This window comes from Danio aesculapii, chromosome 22 (genome assembly GCF_903798145.1).
Source record: "Danio aesculapii chromosome 22, fDanAes4.1, whole genome shotgun sequence".
Classification (NCBI taxonomy): Eukaryota; Metazoa; Chordata; class Actinopteri; order Cypriniformes; family Danionidae; genus Danio; species Danio aesculapii.
Genome location: NC_079456.1, coordinates 3,177,229 through 3,198,007, shown reverse-complemented (window position 1 = coordinate 3,198,007; position 20,779 = coordinate 3,177,229). Strand labels below are relative to the sequence as shown.

The 20,779-nt window shown below is 37.2% G+C and overlaps 2 protein-coding genes across 3 annotated transcripts in view; both read right to left on the bottom strand.

Annotated features, from left to right (window-relative positions):
* LOC130215599 (zinc finger protein OZF-like) overlaps positions 1-20,779 on the bottom strand; it is a 226,606-nt gene that overhangs the window by 176,166 nt on the left and 29,661 nt on the right. The gene's annotated exons all lie outside the window — the stretch shown is intronic.
* On the bottom strand, positions 3,275-20,230 carry LOC130215614 (zinc finger protein 239-like). 2 transcript variants are annotated; one of them, XM_056447462.1, is made up of 4 exons: positions 19,956-20,230; positions 19,711-19,830; positions 14,587-15,264; positions 3,275-5,761 (listed from the first exon to the last, which is right to left on the bottom strand). In XM_056447462.1, exons 1-4 carry the CDS (start codon positions 20,008-20,010, stop codon positions 4,887-4,889), a joined length of 1,728 nt encoding a protein of 575 aa, XP_056303437.1. In that variant the 5' UTR covers positions 20,011-20,230; the 3' UTR covers positions 3,275-4,886. The 2 variants fall into 2 exon arrangements, with proteins under 2 accessions (XP_056303437.1, XP_056303436.1); XM_056447461.1 differs by lacking the exons at positions 14,587-15,264; positions 19,711-19,830; positions 19,956-20,230 and adding exons at positions 7,158-7,277; positions 7,437-7,584 and having other exon boundaries at positions 3,275-5,836.

Sequence of the window (20,779 nt, the reverse complement as noted above, 5' to 3'; positions counted from 1 at the left end):
GTTTTCTAAAAATATTTATGTGTGACTATATATATATATATATATATATATATATATATATATATATATATATATATATATATATATATACACACACACACACACATCTCAAGTATATATATAAACATCCCAAGTATTCAAACTACAGAAGTTAGATTGCACATATGTGGTATACAAAATGACAGTTCATTAAAACCGCCACTAACTACTAATTTAAGATTAAACTTCATTTATACAGTAAACAAATTCCTATTCACGGATCACAGACGCGATTTTATAACTCCAAACGTAAAACGAAACGCACTTATATGGAAAAACACTCATATTTCCCTCACTAAACTAACGCTGCTTGCTGCCTGCTGTGTTGTTTTGGTCAGCAGACACACAAATGTACTCAACGCAGAAAAACACACAAATTGTTGCTTTATAATCAGTGTAAATGTGTCATGTTGTTTTATAAACAACGCCTCACCTCAGATTTTTTCCCTCAGCCCTGAAGACTCGACGTTGACAGAACGCGTAATAGCTGACGTCATCACGTCGAGGTGGGCGGATGTCTCAAAGGCGGATTTTTTCCCCCAACGCGGCTAATGAAAATAATTCTGACAAGCCAAAACATTTACTAATGTAGACAAACGCTATATTACTCAATCACTTATATGATGTGAAATGCTGTTTATTAGGCACTTTAAAAATCAACCCTTCATGGCTGACAGACATAACTTCTCAAGTAAACAAACGTTAGCAAAACACAGATTATTAATATTGTAAATTTTAAAGCTCACACTCTACAATACCCAGACAGCACACATACATTGGGCCGACGTCGTGGCAACGTCGACCAACCAATGAGTCTGTTCTGTGCTTTCGCTTGGTTTAGGCATGAAAACACTTTGAAATAAATATAAAACGTCTGGTTTCTCTTCCTTTTGATTACAGGTGCCGTCTCCCCTTCATATGCAATGCTCAAAACAGCCATATAGCGGAACGTGACTGTCAGCTGACGCGCTCCATGGTAATAAATAGACGCTGTTTCCTAAACGGATTCTGTACACACGATTTGAAGCGGAGCGAAAGTCTGGGTTTTTGGGCACGTGTTTAAACAGATATATACACTTAACTAATAATAATAATAATATACCTATATTATAACTTATAATTTATACCTGTATCCTGCACTTGCTGCTATTGCACTGCTGGTTAGACCGAAACTGCATTTCGTTGCCTTGTACTTGTACATGTGTAATGACAATAAAGTTGAATCTATCTAATGTAATACAGATGTTGATCTTGGTGGGGTTTTTTTTTTCAAACACAACTAATTTCGTCCTAAATCCCCTGCTGAAAAATCCATCTTAAACAAGCCTAGGCTGGGTTGGCTGGTTTTAGAGGGTTTTTGGCCATTTCCAGGCTGAAAAATGACCAGCTAAATCCAGCTAAAACCATCTTGACCAGCCTGGTTTAAGCTGGACATAGCTGGTTTTGGCTGGTCAAGCTGGTTTTAGCTGGTCATTTTCCAGCCTGACCAGCTAAGACCAGGCTTGAAATGGCTGGAAACCAGCCAGGAAGTGGCAAAAACCCCTCTAAAACCAGGCTGGTCGACCAGCTAAAACCAGCCAACCAGCCTAGGCTGGTTTAAGCTGTTTTTTCAGTAGGGTGAGCATAAAAATTTAGGAAAGCAATTGAATGCTTTCATCATATTGTTAGATGTGTGCATTTTTAAAGTGACACCTGTTATTTAATGCAATAAAACGAAAAAAAAAATTTAATAAATGAGATTTATTCGTTGCTCTTTAATCAGAATGTGTAAGTTATGCAGTGAAGAAACGGCTAATAAGATTTGATAGCTTGATTCTATTTCATTTTAATAGCTAGAGTGTTGCTGTTGATGCTAATATAACTTTATTTTCAGGCTCATTGTTCACATTAACACACTCATAATAACAGGACTTGGAATAACAAAGACGAAGATTCTTCATCCGTTTTATCTCATAGTTTTATAATGATTGATATGAGGATATTTAGAAAAGCTCAAATAAGATTGTTGTGACTTTGACTCAAATTATATAATAATTGCTGGTTAAATGTGTTGATTTTTGACATAGAATAAATTTTGCATGCATATATCCACTATAAAAAGCTCTTTTATTAAAGATTTGGGGTTTCATCAAGTTTTATGATGATTGATCTGTATATTCTAAAAGCAGTGCAAATTAGATTATTGTACATTTGACTGAATAGTAAACTTTAAGAATTATTTTTAATGTGTTAATATAAGACTTTTACTATCAGACAATATATTTTTTATTCTCCACTGTAAAAATTATGCCATTAAATTATGGGATTATTTTATTGTTTTATGATGATCGATAAGTAAATATAAATAGCAGCGCAAATTCACTTGTAAGTTTGACTCAATAATAAAAAAAAATCTGTTTTGTGTTAATGTGACATGTTTCTGTCCGATATTACATGTTCCATGCACACTGCCACTATAAATAAGTTATTTTTTGAAGGATTGGACATGTGGCCCTTCACTTGGTTTGCAAAACGTGATGTGGCCCTCAGGTCTAAAAAGTTTGCCAACCACTGCTTAACACTGTACAATCCCTGTCATTGTCCTCAGCCCAATTGAACCTACAGCTTTAATACATTTGTTATGCTAAAAACTGTTTTTTAGATAAAAAATAAATACTTCAGAAATAAAGTTTAAGTTGTTTTCATTCACATCAATGGATTAAAAACATGAAATTCTAAATAAATTCTACAAATAAATTAACAATTGTCCCCGTGCTTCTGTCAGTCCTGTCACATTTGCACCAAATTTAACATACAATCCGTGCAATACACTTTTAAAGCTATGACTCGAAAGTGACATCATTTGACGGAGAAACTGACAGTGACCAAGGATGTGTTCTATCATTGAATTATATGATTTCATGCTTGTTTTTGTATGATTTATTTGAGGACCACAAGCTTAAGTCAGGCCCTCTCACGTTATTTTAAATATAAACGCACATAGGGCTGTCACGATATCCATTTTTTGCTGGGCGATATATTGCACCCAAATTAACTGCGATAAACAATATTATAGCCACTTTAGAACATATCATTAATAAAAAATACAACATTAAAGTGTACTAATTCTGGTACTGTTTCAAAGAACATTTTATTTTTAATAATGTTTAGAATATTTAGATTTAAATTGAATCATGAAAAAAAAATATCTTAAAACAAATAAGTAATAATAAATAGTAGATGTAAAAAAAAGTAGACTTTTAATGCATCTCAGCCGCCATTTTTTTTTTATAATCAGGCAGATTCCAAGACAGGACTGTTTGTTAAATGTTTGCAGCATATTTTTTTATATGATGGTTTTTCAAGTGTGTTTAACAGCTACATCTTTTTAGCTATATAATGGTACCTGTCTGTGAGTGTGTGCCATTTTGCGCTGTCATGTTTATATTTGCATTGGCAGGCGGGGCCGACGCGTCCATAGAGGCGACCTAGGCGGCCGCCTAGGGTAGCAGAATAGTAAGGGTGGCGTCCACGAACCCCCTAGTCCTCACTTTCATCCGCGACACCCACTCCCTCCCTCCCGGTCCTCACTTTCATCCGCAAACCGGTCACTTTTTCACTTTCGGGTTGAGGGCGGCGTGATTGCCATTCGCCTAGAGCGCCATTTTAGCTTGCTCCATCCTTCTGGTAGGTAAATACATCCGTTAGAGTCAACTGTCTGGAAGACCCCTCTGCAATACCAACTGCGATTGTTGTTCCCATGTTGAAAAAAAAAATTGGTGAGGTGGCCTTGGGTTCATCTTAATGCAAGATGATGCTAGATCTCATCTGACTGGAGTGTGTCAGCAGTTCCTGCAAGATGAAGGCATTGATGCTATGGACTGGCCCGCCCGTTCCCCAAACCTGAATCCAACTGAGCACATGTAGGACATCATGTCTCTCTCCATCCACTCTGCGCACGCCAGAGGTAGCCACACTACCCTTAGGTACCGAGATGAGATCCTCAGACCCCTTGTGAGACCAATGCTGATGCAGTTGACATTGGGTTCATCCTAATGCAAGACAATGCTACATCTCATGTGGCTGGAGTGTGTCAGCAGTTCCTGCAAGACGAAGGCATTGATGCTATGGACTGGCCCGCCCATTCCCCAAACCTGAATCCAACTGAGCACATGTAGGACATCATGTCTCTCTCCATCCACTCTGCGCACGCCAGAGGTAGCCACACCACCATTAGGTACCGAGATGAGATCCTCAGACCCCTTGTGAGACCAATGCTGATGCAGTTGACCTTGGGTTCATCCTAATGCAAGATGATGCTAGATCTCATCTGACTGGAGTGTGTCAGCAGTTCCTGCAAGATGAAGGCATTGATGCTATGGACTGGCCCGCCCATTCCCCAAACCTGAATCCGACTGAGCACATGTTGAACATCATGTCTCGCTCCATCCACCAACGCCACATTGCACCACAGACGGTCCAGGAGTTGGCGGAAGCTTTAGTCCAGGTCTGGGTGGAGATCCCTAAGGAGACCATCCACCACATCATCAGGAGGATTCCCAGGTGTTGTAGGGAGGCCATACGGGCACGTGGAGGCCACATACACTACTGAGCCTCATTTTGATCAGTTTAAAGGACATTACGTCAAAGTTGGATCAGCCTGTAGTGTTTTTTCACTTCAATTTAGAGTGTGACTCCAAATCCAGACCTCCATTGGTTAATAAATTAGACTTCCATTGATCATTTTTCTTTGATTTTGTTGTCAGCACATTCAACTATTCAAAGAACAATGTATTTAATAAGAATATTTTATTCATTCAGATCTAGGATGTTAAGTGTTTCCTTTATTTGTTTGAGCGGGGGACTGATTAAGTTTCTGATGGAGCTAAAGAACATGATTTCTCCTTTGTATGAACTCTGAGATGGCTCTTCAGCACTGAAGGCCTCAAAAATGTTCTGTCGCACTGATCACATTTTTGTGTTTTCACTCCAGTGTGGATCTTCATGTGTTGATGAAAATGTGATGATTGTTTGAAACTCTTTCCACACCGAGTACATGTGTACGGTTTCTCTCCAGTGTGAATCCTCTTATGTGATTTCAGAGTGTATGACTGACTGAATGTCTTGTCGCAGTGTGAACACTTGTAAGGTTTCTCTCCAGTGTGGATCATCTTATGTGATTTCAGAGTGTGTAACTGACTGAATGTCTTGTCGCAGTGTGAACACTTGTAAGGTTTCTGTCCAGTGTGAGTCCTCTGATGTGATTTCAGGTTTTGTAACTGATTGAATGTCTTGTCGCAGTGTGAACACTTGTATGGTTTCTCTCCAGTGTGGATCCTCTGGTGAATTTTCAGTACTTGAGCTCTACTAAAACTCTTCCCACACTCAGAGCACACATGCTCTTTAACCCCAGTGTGGATCTTCTGATGTACATTTAAATTTGACAGACGACTAAAACTCTTTCCACACTCAGAGCATGGATAAGGCTTCTCCTTTGTATGAACTCTAAGATGTCTCTTCAGCTCTGAAGGCCTCGAAAATGTTTTACCGCATTGGTCACATTTGTGTGTTTTCTCTCCAGTGTGGATCTTCATGTGTTGATTAAGAGTTGATGATTGATTGAAGCTCTTCCCACATTGATCACATCTGTACGGTCTCTCTCCAGTGTGAGTCCTTTGGTGTTGTTTTAAATGCGACAGCTGTTTATAACTCTTTCCACACAAAGAGCATGAATTTGGCCTGACTTCTTTATGAAAACTACGACAGACCTTCTTGTCTTCACTCAGTTCTTCACTTTCCTCTTTCTTCACCATCAGGTCTGAAAATTAAGTACAGAAACAAAGTTACATATATATCACATGCTCCAATGAGGATTTCTTGCAACCAAAAATGAGTATTGATTTCTAGTCGTGGTGTTTGGCCGAAAAAAGCTTTATTAAGCCACCAGTTGGCATTCAGCTTCCATTGGTGACCATACAATGGCGTCCCCTAATTCTGTGTATATCCCCCCATATTTTTTTATACTTTTGACAATATTTGTAAAGTAGACATCAGATTCTGTAGTAGTATGAGCAGTTTGGTGGTATTTGACTTAAATGTAGCCCCTAAAAGACTAATGCGCTTTTTTACATGTGGATTGCTGTAGCAAAGTAATGCTTTACAACTCTAAGTATCCTTGTCACAAATAATAAGTAAATATTGCTAAGCAATATCTACAAATAATTAACCAGATATGAAAACTAGAATTTTTTCCTCTTTTTGAGTCAGTTTTTTGCAGCCAAAAACAAGTATTGATTTCTTGTGGTGATTGGCCAATAAAAGCTTTATTAAGCCACCAGTTGGCATTCAGTGACCATACAATGGCGCCCCTTATTTTTGTGTATATCCCCCCATATTTTTTAATACTTTTGACAATATTTGTAAAGTAGACATCAGATTCTGTAGTAGTATGAGCAGTATGGTGCTATTTGACTTGAATTTAGCCTGTAAAACCCACATGTGGGTTGCTGTAGCAAAGTAATACTTTACAACTATAAATATCCTTGTCACAAATTAATAAGTAAATATTGCTTAGTAATACCTATAAAAAAATTGCCACCAGATACGAAAACTAGAATGTTTTCCTCTTTTTGAGTAGTTCTCTATATATTACATGCTCAGATGAGGATTTTTGAAGGCGAAAATTAGTATTTATTTATTGTTGTGGTGATTGGCCGATAAAAGCTTTATGTGCCATTGCATAAAGTATTAAAAAGATGTCTTACAGTACAGTTACGATCTTATTGCCACAATATAACATTATAATAACATAATATATGCCTTCAGTGACTTCCTGAAAATAAACACCAAGAAATAACGCGACTGGAATAACTACAGCAGTCGAGATCATCGATCTCATATAAACAAGAGATTGCGTTAACGAATGATGACGTGTGCGGGTGTTGTAGTGCTGTCCTGTTTTTCAGGGGTAAATTTCGAAGCCCTTCCCTTTTACACTTTGTTTCAAGAGCCAAGAGGGAAGGGGAACAAAAATAGAATTGTAACTGGGCCTAAAAAGTAAAGGGCCCAACACTAATAATTTCACAATTATCCTAAATGATATGACCTGAAGAGCTGGATCCTAAAAATGTCCTACTTACTGTGATTGTTGTTTGTTTGTAGAATAGATAAATGTTCAGTCTCTGATTGAGTTTCTTCTTCACTTTTGACATGATGTATCTCCTCATCTTCATTCAGTTCTTCACTCTCCTCCTTCACATCTGAAAATAAAGTAAATAAGTTCATTTTATGAGACAGGTTTTTAATCGTTTGCTACTTTCAAATGTTCACTACTAATATACACACACACACATATAAATATATAAATATGGCTTGTACCAAAAGAGTACCAAATAAGAGAGTAATAAATAAACACAAACCTATTAGTTCTTCAGTCTCTTCCTGTTTAATTCTGCAGGGTTCTGGATCACTCATCTTCTCACTGTCCTTCAATAAACTCTGTCTTTGCAGATTTCTCTTCTTCCTGATGGTCTGATGCTCGTCTTCACTTGTAGACTAATGGAAATACTCCAGTATTTACAGCTGAACTGAAGGAGGACGAGCTGCAAATGAAGAAACAGACAAATCTGCTTAATTTACACTGATTGATAAAATAAAGCATATTTAAAAAAACCTTTATTTAACCAGGTAAGTCAATTGAGAGCCAGTTCTTATTTACAATGACCTGGCCAAGAGGCAACATAAAAAGCAGATGCAGTACAAAGCAGCAGGGACACAATACAATAATAATTTCACAAATCCAGATAATAACATTTAAAACCAAGGGGAAAAACTAAAAACAAGCAGTGATCTTGTAATATTGACTGGATTTAATTTTTTAAAGATGATAGTGCAATGAAAGTGTTGAGCTTTAAGGTCTGCTGCAGATGACTCCAAGCATCAGCAGCAGAAAACTGAAGAGTAGCGACTAAATGAAGTGCAAACTTTGGGTATGCATTGGTAAATAAAACTACTAGAGCACAGATTTCCACATGTTTTCTGAATGTTAAGAAGTGACTGTAAATATAGTGGAGTTTTTCTAATAAGAGTTTTGTAAATGAACAGGAACTAATGAATTTGTTGACTTGATTAAAGGCCAATTCAATAAAGAATACAGTTGACAGTGGTGAGTATTAAATGGTGCACCAGTAACTAAATTAACTGCTGCACGGTAAATAACATCCAGTGTGCTAATATTACCTTTTAGGTAATACAATAGGTGATCTTACTATTTGCTCTTTAAACTTAATTTGTAGATTTTTATATATTCATCGCAAAAAAAGATCATCCCATAAATAAACAAGACAGTTTAGATAAGATCATTAATGTTGATATGATAATAAACGAGGAGTTTAGATACAAACACCTTTAAGTGCAGCCTGAAATTTCCATTGAAAACGAACATTTTTCTCAGCCTCCTTTGTTTATTTTGAGATATTTCACTTTAAAGACCAGGAAAAGGACTTATTCTATGCCATAAAAGTGATGTTACTGAACATATACACAGGAGCCTGATGAAAATGCTCATTTTAGAGGAAAACTACAGACGGCTTTTAGAGGCTTTTGCATCTAAACTCTTCCAATATAAAACATCTTATGGTGAATGTCTCTTTAAATGTGTTTACCACATAAATGAATGAAATTATATCTAGCCATATTTTTAAAGTTGTGCTTTTTTATTTTATAAGTGAAAGGTATTTCATATTGAGGTTTAGCTCATAAACTTTTCGCTTGCTTACTTTTACTACATGTTTGGTAAAGAGGTTTATATGGTGTGTGAAAACGTACAAACCATAAAAACATATCAATAATTTAATGCTTTCAATGTTAAGCGTAATATATCTGCCAAATTAATATCCCTAAAACATTCATCATGTTTTTATCACAACAGTTGAAAATCAGGTCACATAAAAAACAAAACTCAGCTCATATTGTCCTCTCAGAGCTCCTCTCTGCTTGCTGTATTGTTTTGGTCAGCAGACACACAGATAGAGGTGAACTCAATGCAGAAACTAGTCGCAGATTGTCGCTTTAATAAACTGTAAAGTGTGTTTTATTGTTGTGTAAACACGAGAAAAAGCGTCAACGACTCACCTCAGCTCTGAAGACTCGACGCTGAATGAACGCGTCAGTGCTGCTGACGTCATCACGGCGAAGCTGGAGCAAGAACCGATCAACAAAAACGCGCCAAATTAAAAGACCAAAACAAAAACAATTACTAATGTCGATATAAAGCCATCTGATTCCCGATCGTTTTAGAGTTAAAATACTGTTTATTAGATTCTTATAATGTTAAAAGGACACTTATTGTAATCCCTTTTCTTCATGGCCGATTGAGTTAAAATATGGGATGTTCTACCAGAAACGTACATTATCTGAAATAAAACATTAATATAGTTAATATAAAGAATTTTATCCCAAAGATTTCTAAAATGGACTGATGGTTGATCTCTGTGAGTTGATCTGTAAATGAATATGTCGTTCATTTGATTCTCAGATTTATGTTCTTTATTAAAAACACTTTACACTGTACAAACCCTGTCATTGTCCTCAGCCCAACTGGACCTACAGCTTTATTATGTTTGTTATGGTAAAAATTAGTTATTTAGAAAAAAAAATACTTCAGAAGCATCAAGTTTAAGTTGTTTTCATTCACATCAATTGATTAAAAACATAAAATTATTAATACATTCCACAAATAAATACTAATATATATAATATAAATACATTCACAATTGTCCTCGTGTTTCTGTCAGTCCTGTCACATTTGCATTAAGTTTAAAGCTATGACTCAAAAGTGACATCATTTAATATTACATTATTTACAGTCATAAATTAATTATGAAACGCATCTTTGCGATCTGCCAAAAATAACACCTCAGAACAAGTAATAGGTTCAAAAGTCCAAATACTGACCGTTAGATACACCAAAGAGTAATTCAAGAGTTCACACTTAGCTCACGATTTATACATAGCTTGTTTGGCATGCTGTCCTGGGAGAGAGCCCTGAGCTCAAGGTATCCTCGAGCCCAGGGCTCCCTCCTTTCACAAGGCCAGGGGAGATTGAGCTCAGGTCGATCTGAAACTCCCCCGCTGCTGAGGCCGAGGTGAACTTCCCGAGAGTAAGACATTAGAAAACAGATTTAAGCTTATTTCATCTATAATATAGAGCACATTTGGATGGTGGGAGGAAACCAGAGAACCCGGGGGAAACCCACGCGGACACGGGGAGAACATGTAAACTCCGCACAGAAACACCAGATGGCCCAGTGAAGACCCAACGCCATTGGTATTCTTGCTGTGAGGCAACAGTGCTTTTGTCACTGGGCCACCGTGCCGCCCATTCTGGATAAAGGTGGAAGAAGGGGAGGAGGGGGGTTTCTTCCAGAAGAAGATAGTTGTAGAGAGGAAATGAGGATATATAGTGACTTGGGATCCTTTGATTGGAGGATCATGATTAGCCAATGTGGACCAGCTAGGTCAATCATGAGCACATGCTCCTCTTGAAATTAGTTTCAAATTTAAACTTCACTTATAGATCGCGCTTTAACAACAGAGATGCAAGAGATAAGATCCAGCAGCAGGTCCTGAAGCGGTCTTGCCGATATAAAGCTTCTTTTGGGGGAAGAGGGGGAGGGGTGATTTTTAAAGACGTGATATCCTCACTCATAAGCTGCCTATTTGACTTTAAAACAGTTGAGCAAGTCCAGCGTCATGGATGTGGCATTTGCAGTAAAAACTCAAAACATAAATTCACGTAGAAAGTCTATGTTAATATTATATTGACACATCTGTTTATATTTTCCAGAACAACTGACCACAGAGTGATGGCAGCAGAAACATATCAATCTGTAAACATGTTTTGTAGTTTAAATGAGGAAAATAAACATGCGTTATGGATGTGACAAAAAAGTCTGCGGGTTTACAGTACACAACATACTTTGTAGAAATTCTGTGCATTACACTGCACAACCCAAAAGAAACAATGATAATCAAAAGGAGAAGAGTTTTCTCTCTATGAAACAAAAATGGTTGGTTTTATTTAATTAATATTTTCACATTTATGGTAAAAATGGTGTCGTTATGGATGTGACGTATTTGAAATTGCCACTTGCATGACTTTGGTAAATCAAATAGAATAGTTTGAAAACATTGACAGATGCACTTTTGAATATTTCTTAAGTACTGTAAAATACTTGCTTACACAAAAAAACAAGAAACGGTTTCCATATTTTGGTGAAAACAATGTTTTTATGGCAAGGTTGACATTTACACAGAATTTCTCTAATATATTCTCGCCTGTAAATAGTCTTAAAACTTGATTTTGTGGCATAATTGAGGAATATTTTTCTAACTTTTCAGATTACCCGTCCACCATTACCTGTCCTCATCTATTTTAAACTGTAATCAAAACTATCCTGTGCATTTCAACGAAAATAACGCACACCCTCCTGCCAATCAAAATCAAGAATTAAATGAGGTTATGTATGAGAAACTCTTATCTCTGATGTATATTTGGTAATGTCTATGTCTGTGGGTGTCACCATTCAAAATTAAAGTGCACCTTTTTAGTAATAATGTCGGATTTCTCATTGTCGTAAAATAAAATAACCATGTATGACAGCTGAGCAGAATCCAGGAAAATAAACCAAACTCTGAGAAATGTGAAGAGAGTTTACTCGTATAAGACTTGTTAATAATGTTGGTCGATTTAGAAACTTCCACACCAAGAACAAAGAGCAACGTTGCAACAACTTTAATCCCGGTTTCAGAACAAAACTATTGATCTACAGGTGTGAAAGCACCTTAAGAAACTAAAAAATCAGCTAGATTTTGGCAGTATTACTGCCCCTTCACTGACTCCAGTCAAATGTAGGATTCAGTACAAGTTGTTGATATTTGCTTTTTAAATGTTTGAATGGTCCGGAACCTAAAGGTGCTTTCACAGTAGCCCTTTTTGGTAAGCACCAGGTTTAATAGTGTGAATGTGTTTGAACTCGGGTGCGCACCCATGAACCGTACCTGAGTCCGCCTAAAAGAGGTGGTCCGGGGTACGGTTCACGCAAACTCTGGTCCAGTTCAATTCTGAAAGTGATCGTACCAAATAACGGAAGAGAACTGCCAACAGTACAGCAAACTATCGTTTCAATAACGTTCATTCGTGTGTGTATCACATACTGTACCTTGGTGACAAACAGGACAGGGTAAACACAGTAATAATGTCCGCTTGTCTCCTCCAAAAACAGCTTCTGCAGATACCGTGTGATGTTCTGAATGTTTATAATATTTTTGCGGCAGATTGACACAAGTTGCTTTCTGTATGTCCAAAACCAAATGATTCAGTGAAGTAGAACGACCGCAATGTGTGGACGTCTTTCCGCTTTGCTTTAGTGTCGGTCACCTAGCAACAGCCGTACACACAACAGCAGCGTGATGACGCAAGCATACCGGGGTTTAGAAGGGAAAAAGACTGTGTGAACACAAACCAGCCGAGAAGGTGGACAATCGAACTTGCGTACGGTCCAGGCAATTGAACCAAGTGTAAAAGCATCCTAAGTTTATTGGTGAGCTTCTTCATCGGCATACTTCATCTAGGCCTCTTTAGTCTGCGCAACAGTTTCAGTCGGTTGTTCCAAAGTCTTAATTAAAATCAAAAGGAGACGAGGCTTTATCTGTTGCAGCTCCTCGTCTGTGCAATGGTTTACCTTTCTACATCAGATCACGCTCTTCCCTTGGTGCTTTTAAATCTCATTTTTAAATATCTCTTGCTTTTGATTGTAATTGTAACTCATAAGCAAGTGTAGATTTGTGTTGTTGGATATGTAAAGCACTTTGGTCAACATTTGTTGTTTAAAAATGTACCAAATAAATAAAACACAACAAACAGTCTCCAGTGTATTCATGTGGCTGGTGTTGTGGTTTTGGATGTTGTTCTTTCTGACCCTCGTGGAATAAAAAATTAATGGGTCTGTTCTGGAGCTCTGGCTTCTTTGACGAGCAATTTCTTCCCTCAAATTGACTGCAGAGTCACCACAGACCAATGGCAGCTCAAAGGGCTTTAGGAGCCAAAATGAAAATTTCGCCTTGGTGATCTGATGCAAACTTCCACAACAAACTCTAAATTAGCTCAGTTTCAGATGGATTTTTTTAGTTTGTTCTTCAGTTTTGATTAAAGTATGCCGGGGACTTACTGGTGAAGGGTTGTACGCAGAAACTGATTGTTTTTTGCTTGCGTTATCTCCAAGCGGCAACATCCCTCTCCCTCGGGAAGCCAATACGGAAGTAACTGAAACTGCAATTCATCAAAATTCCGCTAGTCCTGGCTCCATAATAGAGCAAATTTCAATTGAGCCCACTGTTAGAATGGCCAACTTCACAGCAGACAAAAAGGTGTTTACAGCCTGGTACAAAGAACCATTTTGGTTCATATAGCTAATATTACCCTCCATGACAACTGTGAGGGGGGTGAACTCATCCATGTCCTTTATATTAGGTTATATTAAGTTTGCATAATTAAGGGCGTGGCCACTTGAGTGACAGCTAGGTCTCGCTGGTTGCCGTCACTTCACCTCAGCTGAATCCGGCTGATTAGCCACTGATCTCGGCATATTCATCGTATTTTTGCTTTGTTTTATGTGGCTTTACACAGTCAGCTGCCTTTTGGACTTATTTCTTACAATTATCAGATGATATGGGATGCTGTGTGCATTTAATTGTGCTCACAAACCGTTCACGTGGCCTCGTTTCCCATGTGAGTAAAGTAATATACTTGTATACCGTCTCTATAAATGTATTTGTTTTATTTAAGATCATTAATATTTTTCTTTAGACCCGTAAAGCACTCCAGAATGTGACAGATTGATTAGCTGTAGGCTCTAGATCAGTCATCTGAAGCGTTATCATACAGTGTTATGCTGGATATCATCAATAGTCCTGCATTTACTAACACACACTATATCTAAAGTGTTTGGAAGTAATTCGCGTTTTTCTCCTGTAGAAAAACGTCATAAGAACAATGTCTTGAGGCTCACTGTATTACTACAGTGTTTTTAAAAGTCTAAACACTTTATTGATATAGTGTACAGCCAAGCACATGTGGTCAGAACACAAACGAGTCGCAGGTAATAGAGTATCAAGCGTTTCTCCCAAAGTAAAGTCTGTCTGCCAGGTCTAAGCAGAGTGCCAGCAGGTGTCTGTAGCTCCGCCCACTCTCCGCCTCTTTGCCCTTGTTTGGTATCCCGCCGTGGATGCGATGACACGCGAACAAAATGGCGACGGTTGGCTGCGCCTACTTGTAGCTTCTTTTGCAGTGTTCAGAAACCTATGGGTGACGTCACAGATACTACGTCCATATATTTTACAGTCTACGGTTATCTCATGAAAGGAAATAGGAAAAATCATTAGGAAACCCTTGTGGGGGAGCTGAGCACGTTTCTAATGGAGCTAAAGAACATGATTTCGTCTTTGTATGAAGTGTAAGATGTTTCTTCAGCACTGAAGGCCTCAAAAATGTTCTGTCGCATTGATCACATCTGTGTGTTATCTCTCGCGTGTGGATCATCATGTGTTGACGAAGTTGTGATGAATTTTTGAAACTCTTTCCACACCGAGTACATGTGTACGGTTTCTCTCCAGTGTGAATCCTCTCATGTGATTTCAGAGAGTGTAACAGACTGAATCTCCTGTCGCAGTGTGAACACTTGTACGGTTTCTCTCCCGTGTGGATCCTCTGGTGTATTTGCAGTACTTGAGCTCTACTAAAACTCTTCCCACACTCAAAGCACACATGCTCTTTAACTCCAGTGTGCATCTTCTGATGTTCTTTTAAATTTGACAGACGACTAAAACTCTTTCCACACTCAGAGCATGAATAAGGCTTCTCCTTTGTATGAACTCTAAGATGTTTCTTCAGCTCTGAAGTCCTCAAAAATGTTTTACCGCATTGGTCACATTTGTGTGGTCTCTCTCCAGTGTGGATCTTCATGTGTTGATTAAGGGTGGATGATTGTCTGAAGCTCTTCCCACATTGACCACATCTGTACGGTCTCTCTCCAGTGTGAATCTTCTGGTGTTGTTTTAAATGCGATGGCTGTTTATAACTCTTTCCACACAAAGAGCATGAATTTGACTTCACTTCTGTATGAACACTACCATGGACCTTCTTGTCTTCACTCAGTTCTTCACTTTCCTCTTTCTTCACCATCAGGTCTGAAAATTAAGTACAGAAACAAAGTTACATCTTAAGTAAGTTAACTTAGTAGTAGTAAAACTTTATATTTCTTGACAGGAAATGTGTTATGGGCATCACCATATTGCTGCAGACATTCCATAAAAACAAACAATAAAAACGATATAAAATACAGTAGTTACGATAATTATGATGCTAATTAAGATAACTTGTTAAGTTAACCCACTGAAACTGGTACAAAGGATCTCTTATATCGGTTCAACCTACACTATCTTAAGAGAGAAATGTGAAGTTGGGATGCAAATGATTAATCAATGATTGTCAGTGACCCTTTTAATCGATGGTCAATTATTTAATATAATTTTCCCTCTTTTTGAGTCTCTAGATATCACAGGCTCCGATGAGGATTTTTGCAGTCAAAAACGAGTATCAATTTCTTGTCATGATGACTGGCCGATAAAAGCTTTATAAAAGTGCCTTCGCATAAAGCAGGGGTCACCAATCTCTGTCCTGGAGGGCCGGTGTCCCTGCAGGTTTTAGCTCCAACTTGCCTCAACACACCTAGCTGGGTGTTTCAAGTATACCTAGTAAGACCTCGATTAGCTCGTTCAGGTGTGTTTGATTAGGGTTGGAGCTAAAATCTGCAGGACACCGGCCCTCCAGGAACAAGTTTGGTGACCCCTGGCATAAAGCATTAACAAAAAGACGTCTTACAGAACAGTTACGATCTTATTGCCACATCATATCATTATGATTAGGGATGCACCAATATGGATTTATTTATTATTTTTTGTCAAATAAGTTTTATTGAAGACAGTTTCAAGAAGAAAAGAATTCTGTTTACATATTTTGTCTACATATAACATAGGCAAAGCAAATAAGAAAAATTAAAAGCAAAAACAACATGAAAATTATAAAATAAATAAATAAAACACCCACCCACATAGCAAGCAAACTTGTTACAAAGACCTGTTTGAACAACAGAGTGTGATGACAAAGCATGTTAAAACATTACAGAAATGATGCATTATTATGAGAGGTTTTTTCAAGGTAACAGATAAAAGGATCCAAATTTTGTCAAATTGTTCAAGTTTTCTTTTCAAATAGTATCTAATTCGCTCCAAATGTAACATAGAGGTTACATGTTTACATGTTGGGGATTCCTTTTATTTCCAAAACAGTAGCAGCAGTTTCTTGGCAGTAGTTAAGCAGTATGAGAGCATCTTATGTTGTGTATTTGACAACTAATATGGATTTTTTGGCAGATGTTGATAACCGATAACTCTTCAGACTTGGAGGCAGATAGCCGATATATATATATAGGCCGATAATTATGAATATTTCAGAATGTTTTATTTTTATACAGCAAACTTTATAAAAGATTGAACTGCTCTTATGAAGTGAATAGTCAATACTCAAAAGCAAAAAAAGCTATAATTTAAAAATTGCTGGGTGATTATACAGACCATTATTCACGATTTCACATAAATCAGCATGCCAAAAATAAATTCCTTTTCTTCATAGCAAATTAACATGCAGACTGTTGCATAAAAACAATAGGTTGAATAACTAAATGGGATTTAATCAACAAGCAAGTTAAATATATATTAAATAAAATGAAAGAGCTAAGGACTGAAACTAGCTCAAATGTTCTTGAATAAAACATGTTACAGTAATGTACTTAAGTACAAATATGTCATGTCCAAAAAGTACACAATTTGAGATAATGCAAATACAAAGAAAATGAAACCATAACAAAAATACAAAAGACAACAACAATACAATCAAGTACCGGCAGGTGCGTGTGTTTGTGTGTGTGTGTGTGTGTGTGTGTGTGTGTGTGTGTGTGTGTGTGCGCATGTAAAGGTAACTTGGTAAGTACATACAAAAGCAACAATAACAGTCACTAAATGAAGCAAGTAACTTATATAAGGAGTGACAACAATGCTAGTGATATAATGATAGTAATAATGACAGTAAACAAGCAAGAAAGGACAACAGTAATAATCATTAACAACAACAACCACTACAATTATAAAAATAATAATAATAAAAAATAAATCCCAAGTACGCCACCAACTACTACTACAGAGAGTTTCTAATGCTACAACTATTACTACTGCTACTACAGCCACAACCACTACTACTCCTACAATGTGTACTACTACTGAACCTATTACAACAACTACTACCACTGATACTAATACTACATCTACTACTGATACTGATACTACTACTACGTCTACTACTGATACTACTACAGGAATGACTGCTACTACAACATCTACATCAACAACGTCTACTGCTTCTGATACTACTACACAGACAAAGACTACTACTACTTCTGATACCACTATAATACCAACGACATCTACTACTACAGATACTACTTCAACTACTACTTCAAAAACCCAAACTACAACTTCAACCACTACTACTACTACTACTACTACTACTACTACTACTACTACTACTACTACTACTACTATGACTACTACTACAGCAACCTGAATAATGACAATGGTAGAAATACTTGTAATAATGATAATGAGGAGATAACAGGACAAGTCAGGACAGTACTAATAATAATGATAACAAAAGTAGAGCCACCGTAAAAGCGAAAAACTAAATACAGATAGTATTACTTTAGAAAATGCGGCATAGATTCATCCTATTTGGCGTTTTAGATTCTTTTGAACATGTAGCTGCTGCTGGTCCATCTGATAACGCTTCTGTGTTCGTTCTTGGAGTCAATTGCGGGAAAAATAATCGATGAAAAGTTTATGATAAACCGCTGTGAGTTTATGATAAACCGCTGAGAGTTTCACTCAACTGCATGCGCAGATTTGCCTTCGGAGTCAGATTTTGATACAAACCTGAGCGTTGAGCAGATGACTATATTACAAACACAGAGCATAATATAAAACCAGACTATGGCGGCGAGTTGAGAACCCTTATGCTAGATTCAGCGTCGGGCGCACTTCTCTCCCACGCTGCTGTAAAGGCTGTCAGATCAGATCAGTGTGTGTGTGTGTGTGTGTGTGCGTGTGTGTGCGGTGACAGCCCTCATGCGTGCAGTGTGCTCGTTATAATCAATATGAATATTCCGATCAAACTGAATACAATCGTACATCAACAACACATGGCAAGCAACGTGTTAATTATAACAAATAATCCTATTAGATTACAAACAATCCAACAAGTTATTTAGCACATGTGCATCGCTGCTGTTATGTTTACACATGTAAAATTTTTCCTGAGGCGATTTAAACCAAAATACACAATGGTACTCAATCAAACATATCTATAATGATGAAGAACATGGTTACTTCCTGAGTTATTAATGCACAGCACATGAAGAAAGGACGGACTTTGAAGGAATAGTCAATGTAAAGACTGAGGAGAGCTCTGTTATAGTGCGCTGGACAAGTCTGATTAAGTTCCACCCACGCATCCGCGAGGCAGGCAACATCACGTAACTTATCGGCTTAAAGATATCGGCCTAATTTAGACATTGGATCGATAAAGATAATCTTAAAAACAGCATTTATCAGCTGATAACGTTATAGCTGCCGATATATCGTGCATCCCTAATTATGATAACATATTATATGCCTTCAGTGATTTCCTGAAGATAAATACCTAAAAGTAACGCAACTGGAATAACTACAGGAGTCGCGATCATCGATCTCATATAAACAAGAGACCGCAATGACATATGATGACGTGTGCAAGTGCTGCAGTGCTGTCCCATTTCTCATTGGTAAAATTTGAAGCCCTTCCCTTTCACACTGGGTTTTAAAAGCCAAGTCAAAGGGGTACAAAAATAGAATTGGGACTGGGCCAAAAAAGTAAAGGGCCCAACACTAATCCCTGGTGTACACCAGAGTGAACCACAGCGACCTCAGAGCTGCAAGCGCCCATCACCACAAACTGCTTGAGCTCATAAACATAACACTTGAAACATTTCTAAGCAGAACCGGTAACTCCAAAAAGAGTTTCTACTCTAGAGATTAAAATAATTCAAATGTGGTCTAAAGTGGCACCAAGATCGAGAAGTGTCTGTATAGATAGATGTCCAGAATTGGAGGCCGTTAGCAGGTCATTAGTGACTTTAACTAATGCAGTTTAAGTGCTGTGGAGTTTACGCAATCCAGATTCAAGAGGCTTAAAAACAAGAAAGCAACTGAGAAGAGACAACTGAATTCCACAATTATCCTAAATCAGTGTTTCCCAACCCTGTTCCTTGAGGCACACCAACAGTACGTATTTTGGATGTCTCCCTTATCTGAACCATTCATTTCAGGCTTTGAAGCCTTCCAATGTTCTGATGAGTTGATTCAGGTGTGTTTGATTAGGGAGAGGTTGAAAATGTGTACTGTTGGTGTGCCTCCAGGAACAGGGTTGGGAAACACTGTCCTAAATAATATGACCTGAAGAGCTGGATCTTGAGATCTCCTACTTACTGTGATTGTTGTTTGTTTGTAGAGAAGATAAATGTTCAGTCTCTGATTGAGTTTCTTCTTCACTTTTGACATGATGTTCCTCCTCATCTTCATTCAGTTCTTCACTCTCCTCCTTCACATCTGAAAATTAAGTAAATAAGTTCATTTTATGAGACAGGTTTTTAATCATTTGCTACTTTCAAATGTTGACTACTATATATATATATATATGGCTTGCACCAAAAGAGTAATGAATAAACACAAACCTATTAGTTCTTCAGTCTCTTCCTGTTTAATTCTGCAGGGTTCTGGATCACTCATCTTCTCACTGTCCTTCAATAAACTCTGTCTTTGCAGATTTCTCTTCTTCCTGATGGTCTGATGCTCGTCTTCACTTGTAGGCTGATGGGAATATTCCAGTATTTACAGCTGAACTGAAGGAGGAACTACAAAAGAGGAAACAGAAAACTGTCATTCATTTACTCATTAATTTAAACTGTTTAATTTATAACAGTTTATTTACACATTTTATGTAATACAATAGGTGATCACATAACACTCTTAAACTAATAAAATTAACATAATTTGTAGATCTCAAGACAAATATTGCATATTTTTATTTAACACCATGTCAGAAACAAAGACTATTTCATAAAAGAGTTTCAATACACTCAAATAAATCTCATAAAAATCAATACAATAAAACCACAAAGAAAAAAGACAGTTGAGATAAGATTTTTACTGTTAATATATGATAAATTATATAAAACTTTTCATGGTAAAACTTGTTTACGTCATATAAAAAAATAATGGAATTACATCTAGCCACATTTTAAGCTATGTGTGTTTATTTAATAAGTGAATGGTTTTTCATATTGTGGTTTAGCTTATAACTAATGTAAATACATAGTATTTAATACACTTTTGTCAACACTTAAAATCGTTTGTACGTTTTTCTGTTGATAAAGGTGTAGTAAATACTAACTTGTATCATAGAAACCTTTCAGTAATACAAGTAAATAATGTTATGCTTTCAGTTTCAGAGTAAACTCCAAAATACCTTCACGGAATATGTTGTGACATTAGTTAG

Coding starts and splice junctions, on each gene's coding strand:
- LOC130215614 (XM_056447462.1), bottom strand. CDS start 20,010: ATGAGTGATCCAGAACCCTGCAGAATTAAACAGGAAGAGACTGAAGAA. Junction 19,831..19,955: donor AGAGACTGAAGAACTAATAG/GTTTGTGTTTAT, acceptor CTTAATTTTCAG/ATGTGAAGGAGGAGAGTGAA. Junction 15,265..19,710: donor ACAAACAAACAACAATCACA/GTAAGTAGGAGA, acceptor CTTAATTTTCAG/ACCTGATGGTGAAGAAAGAG.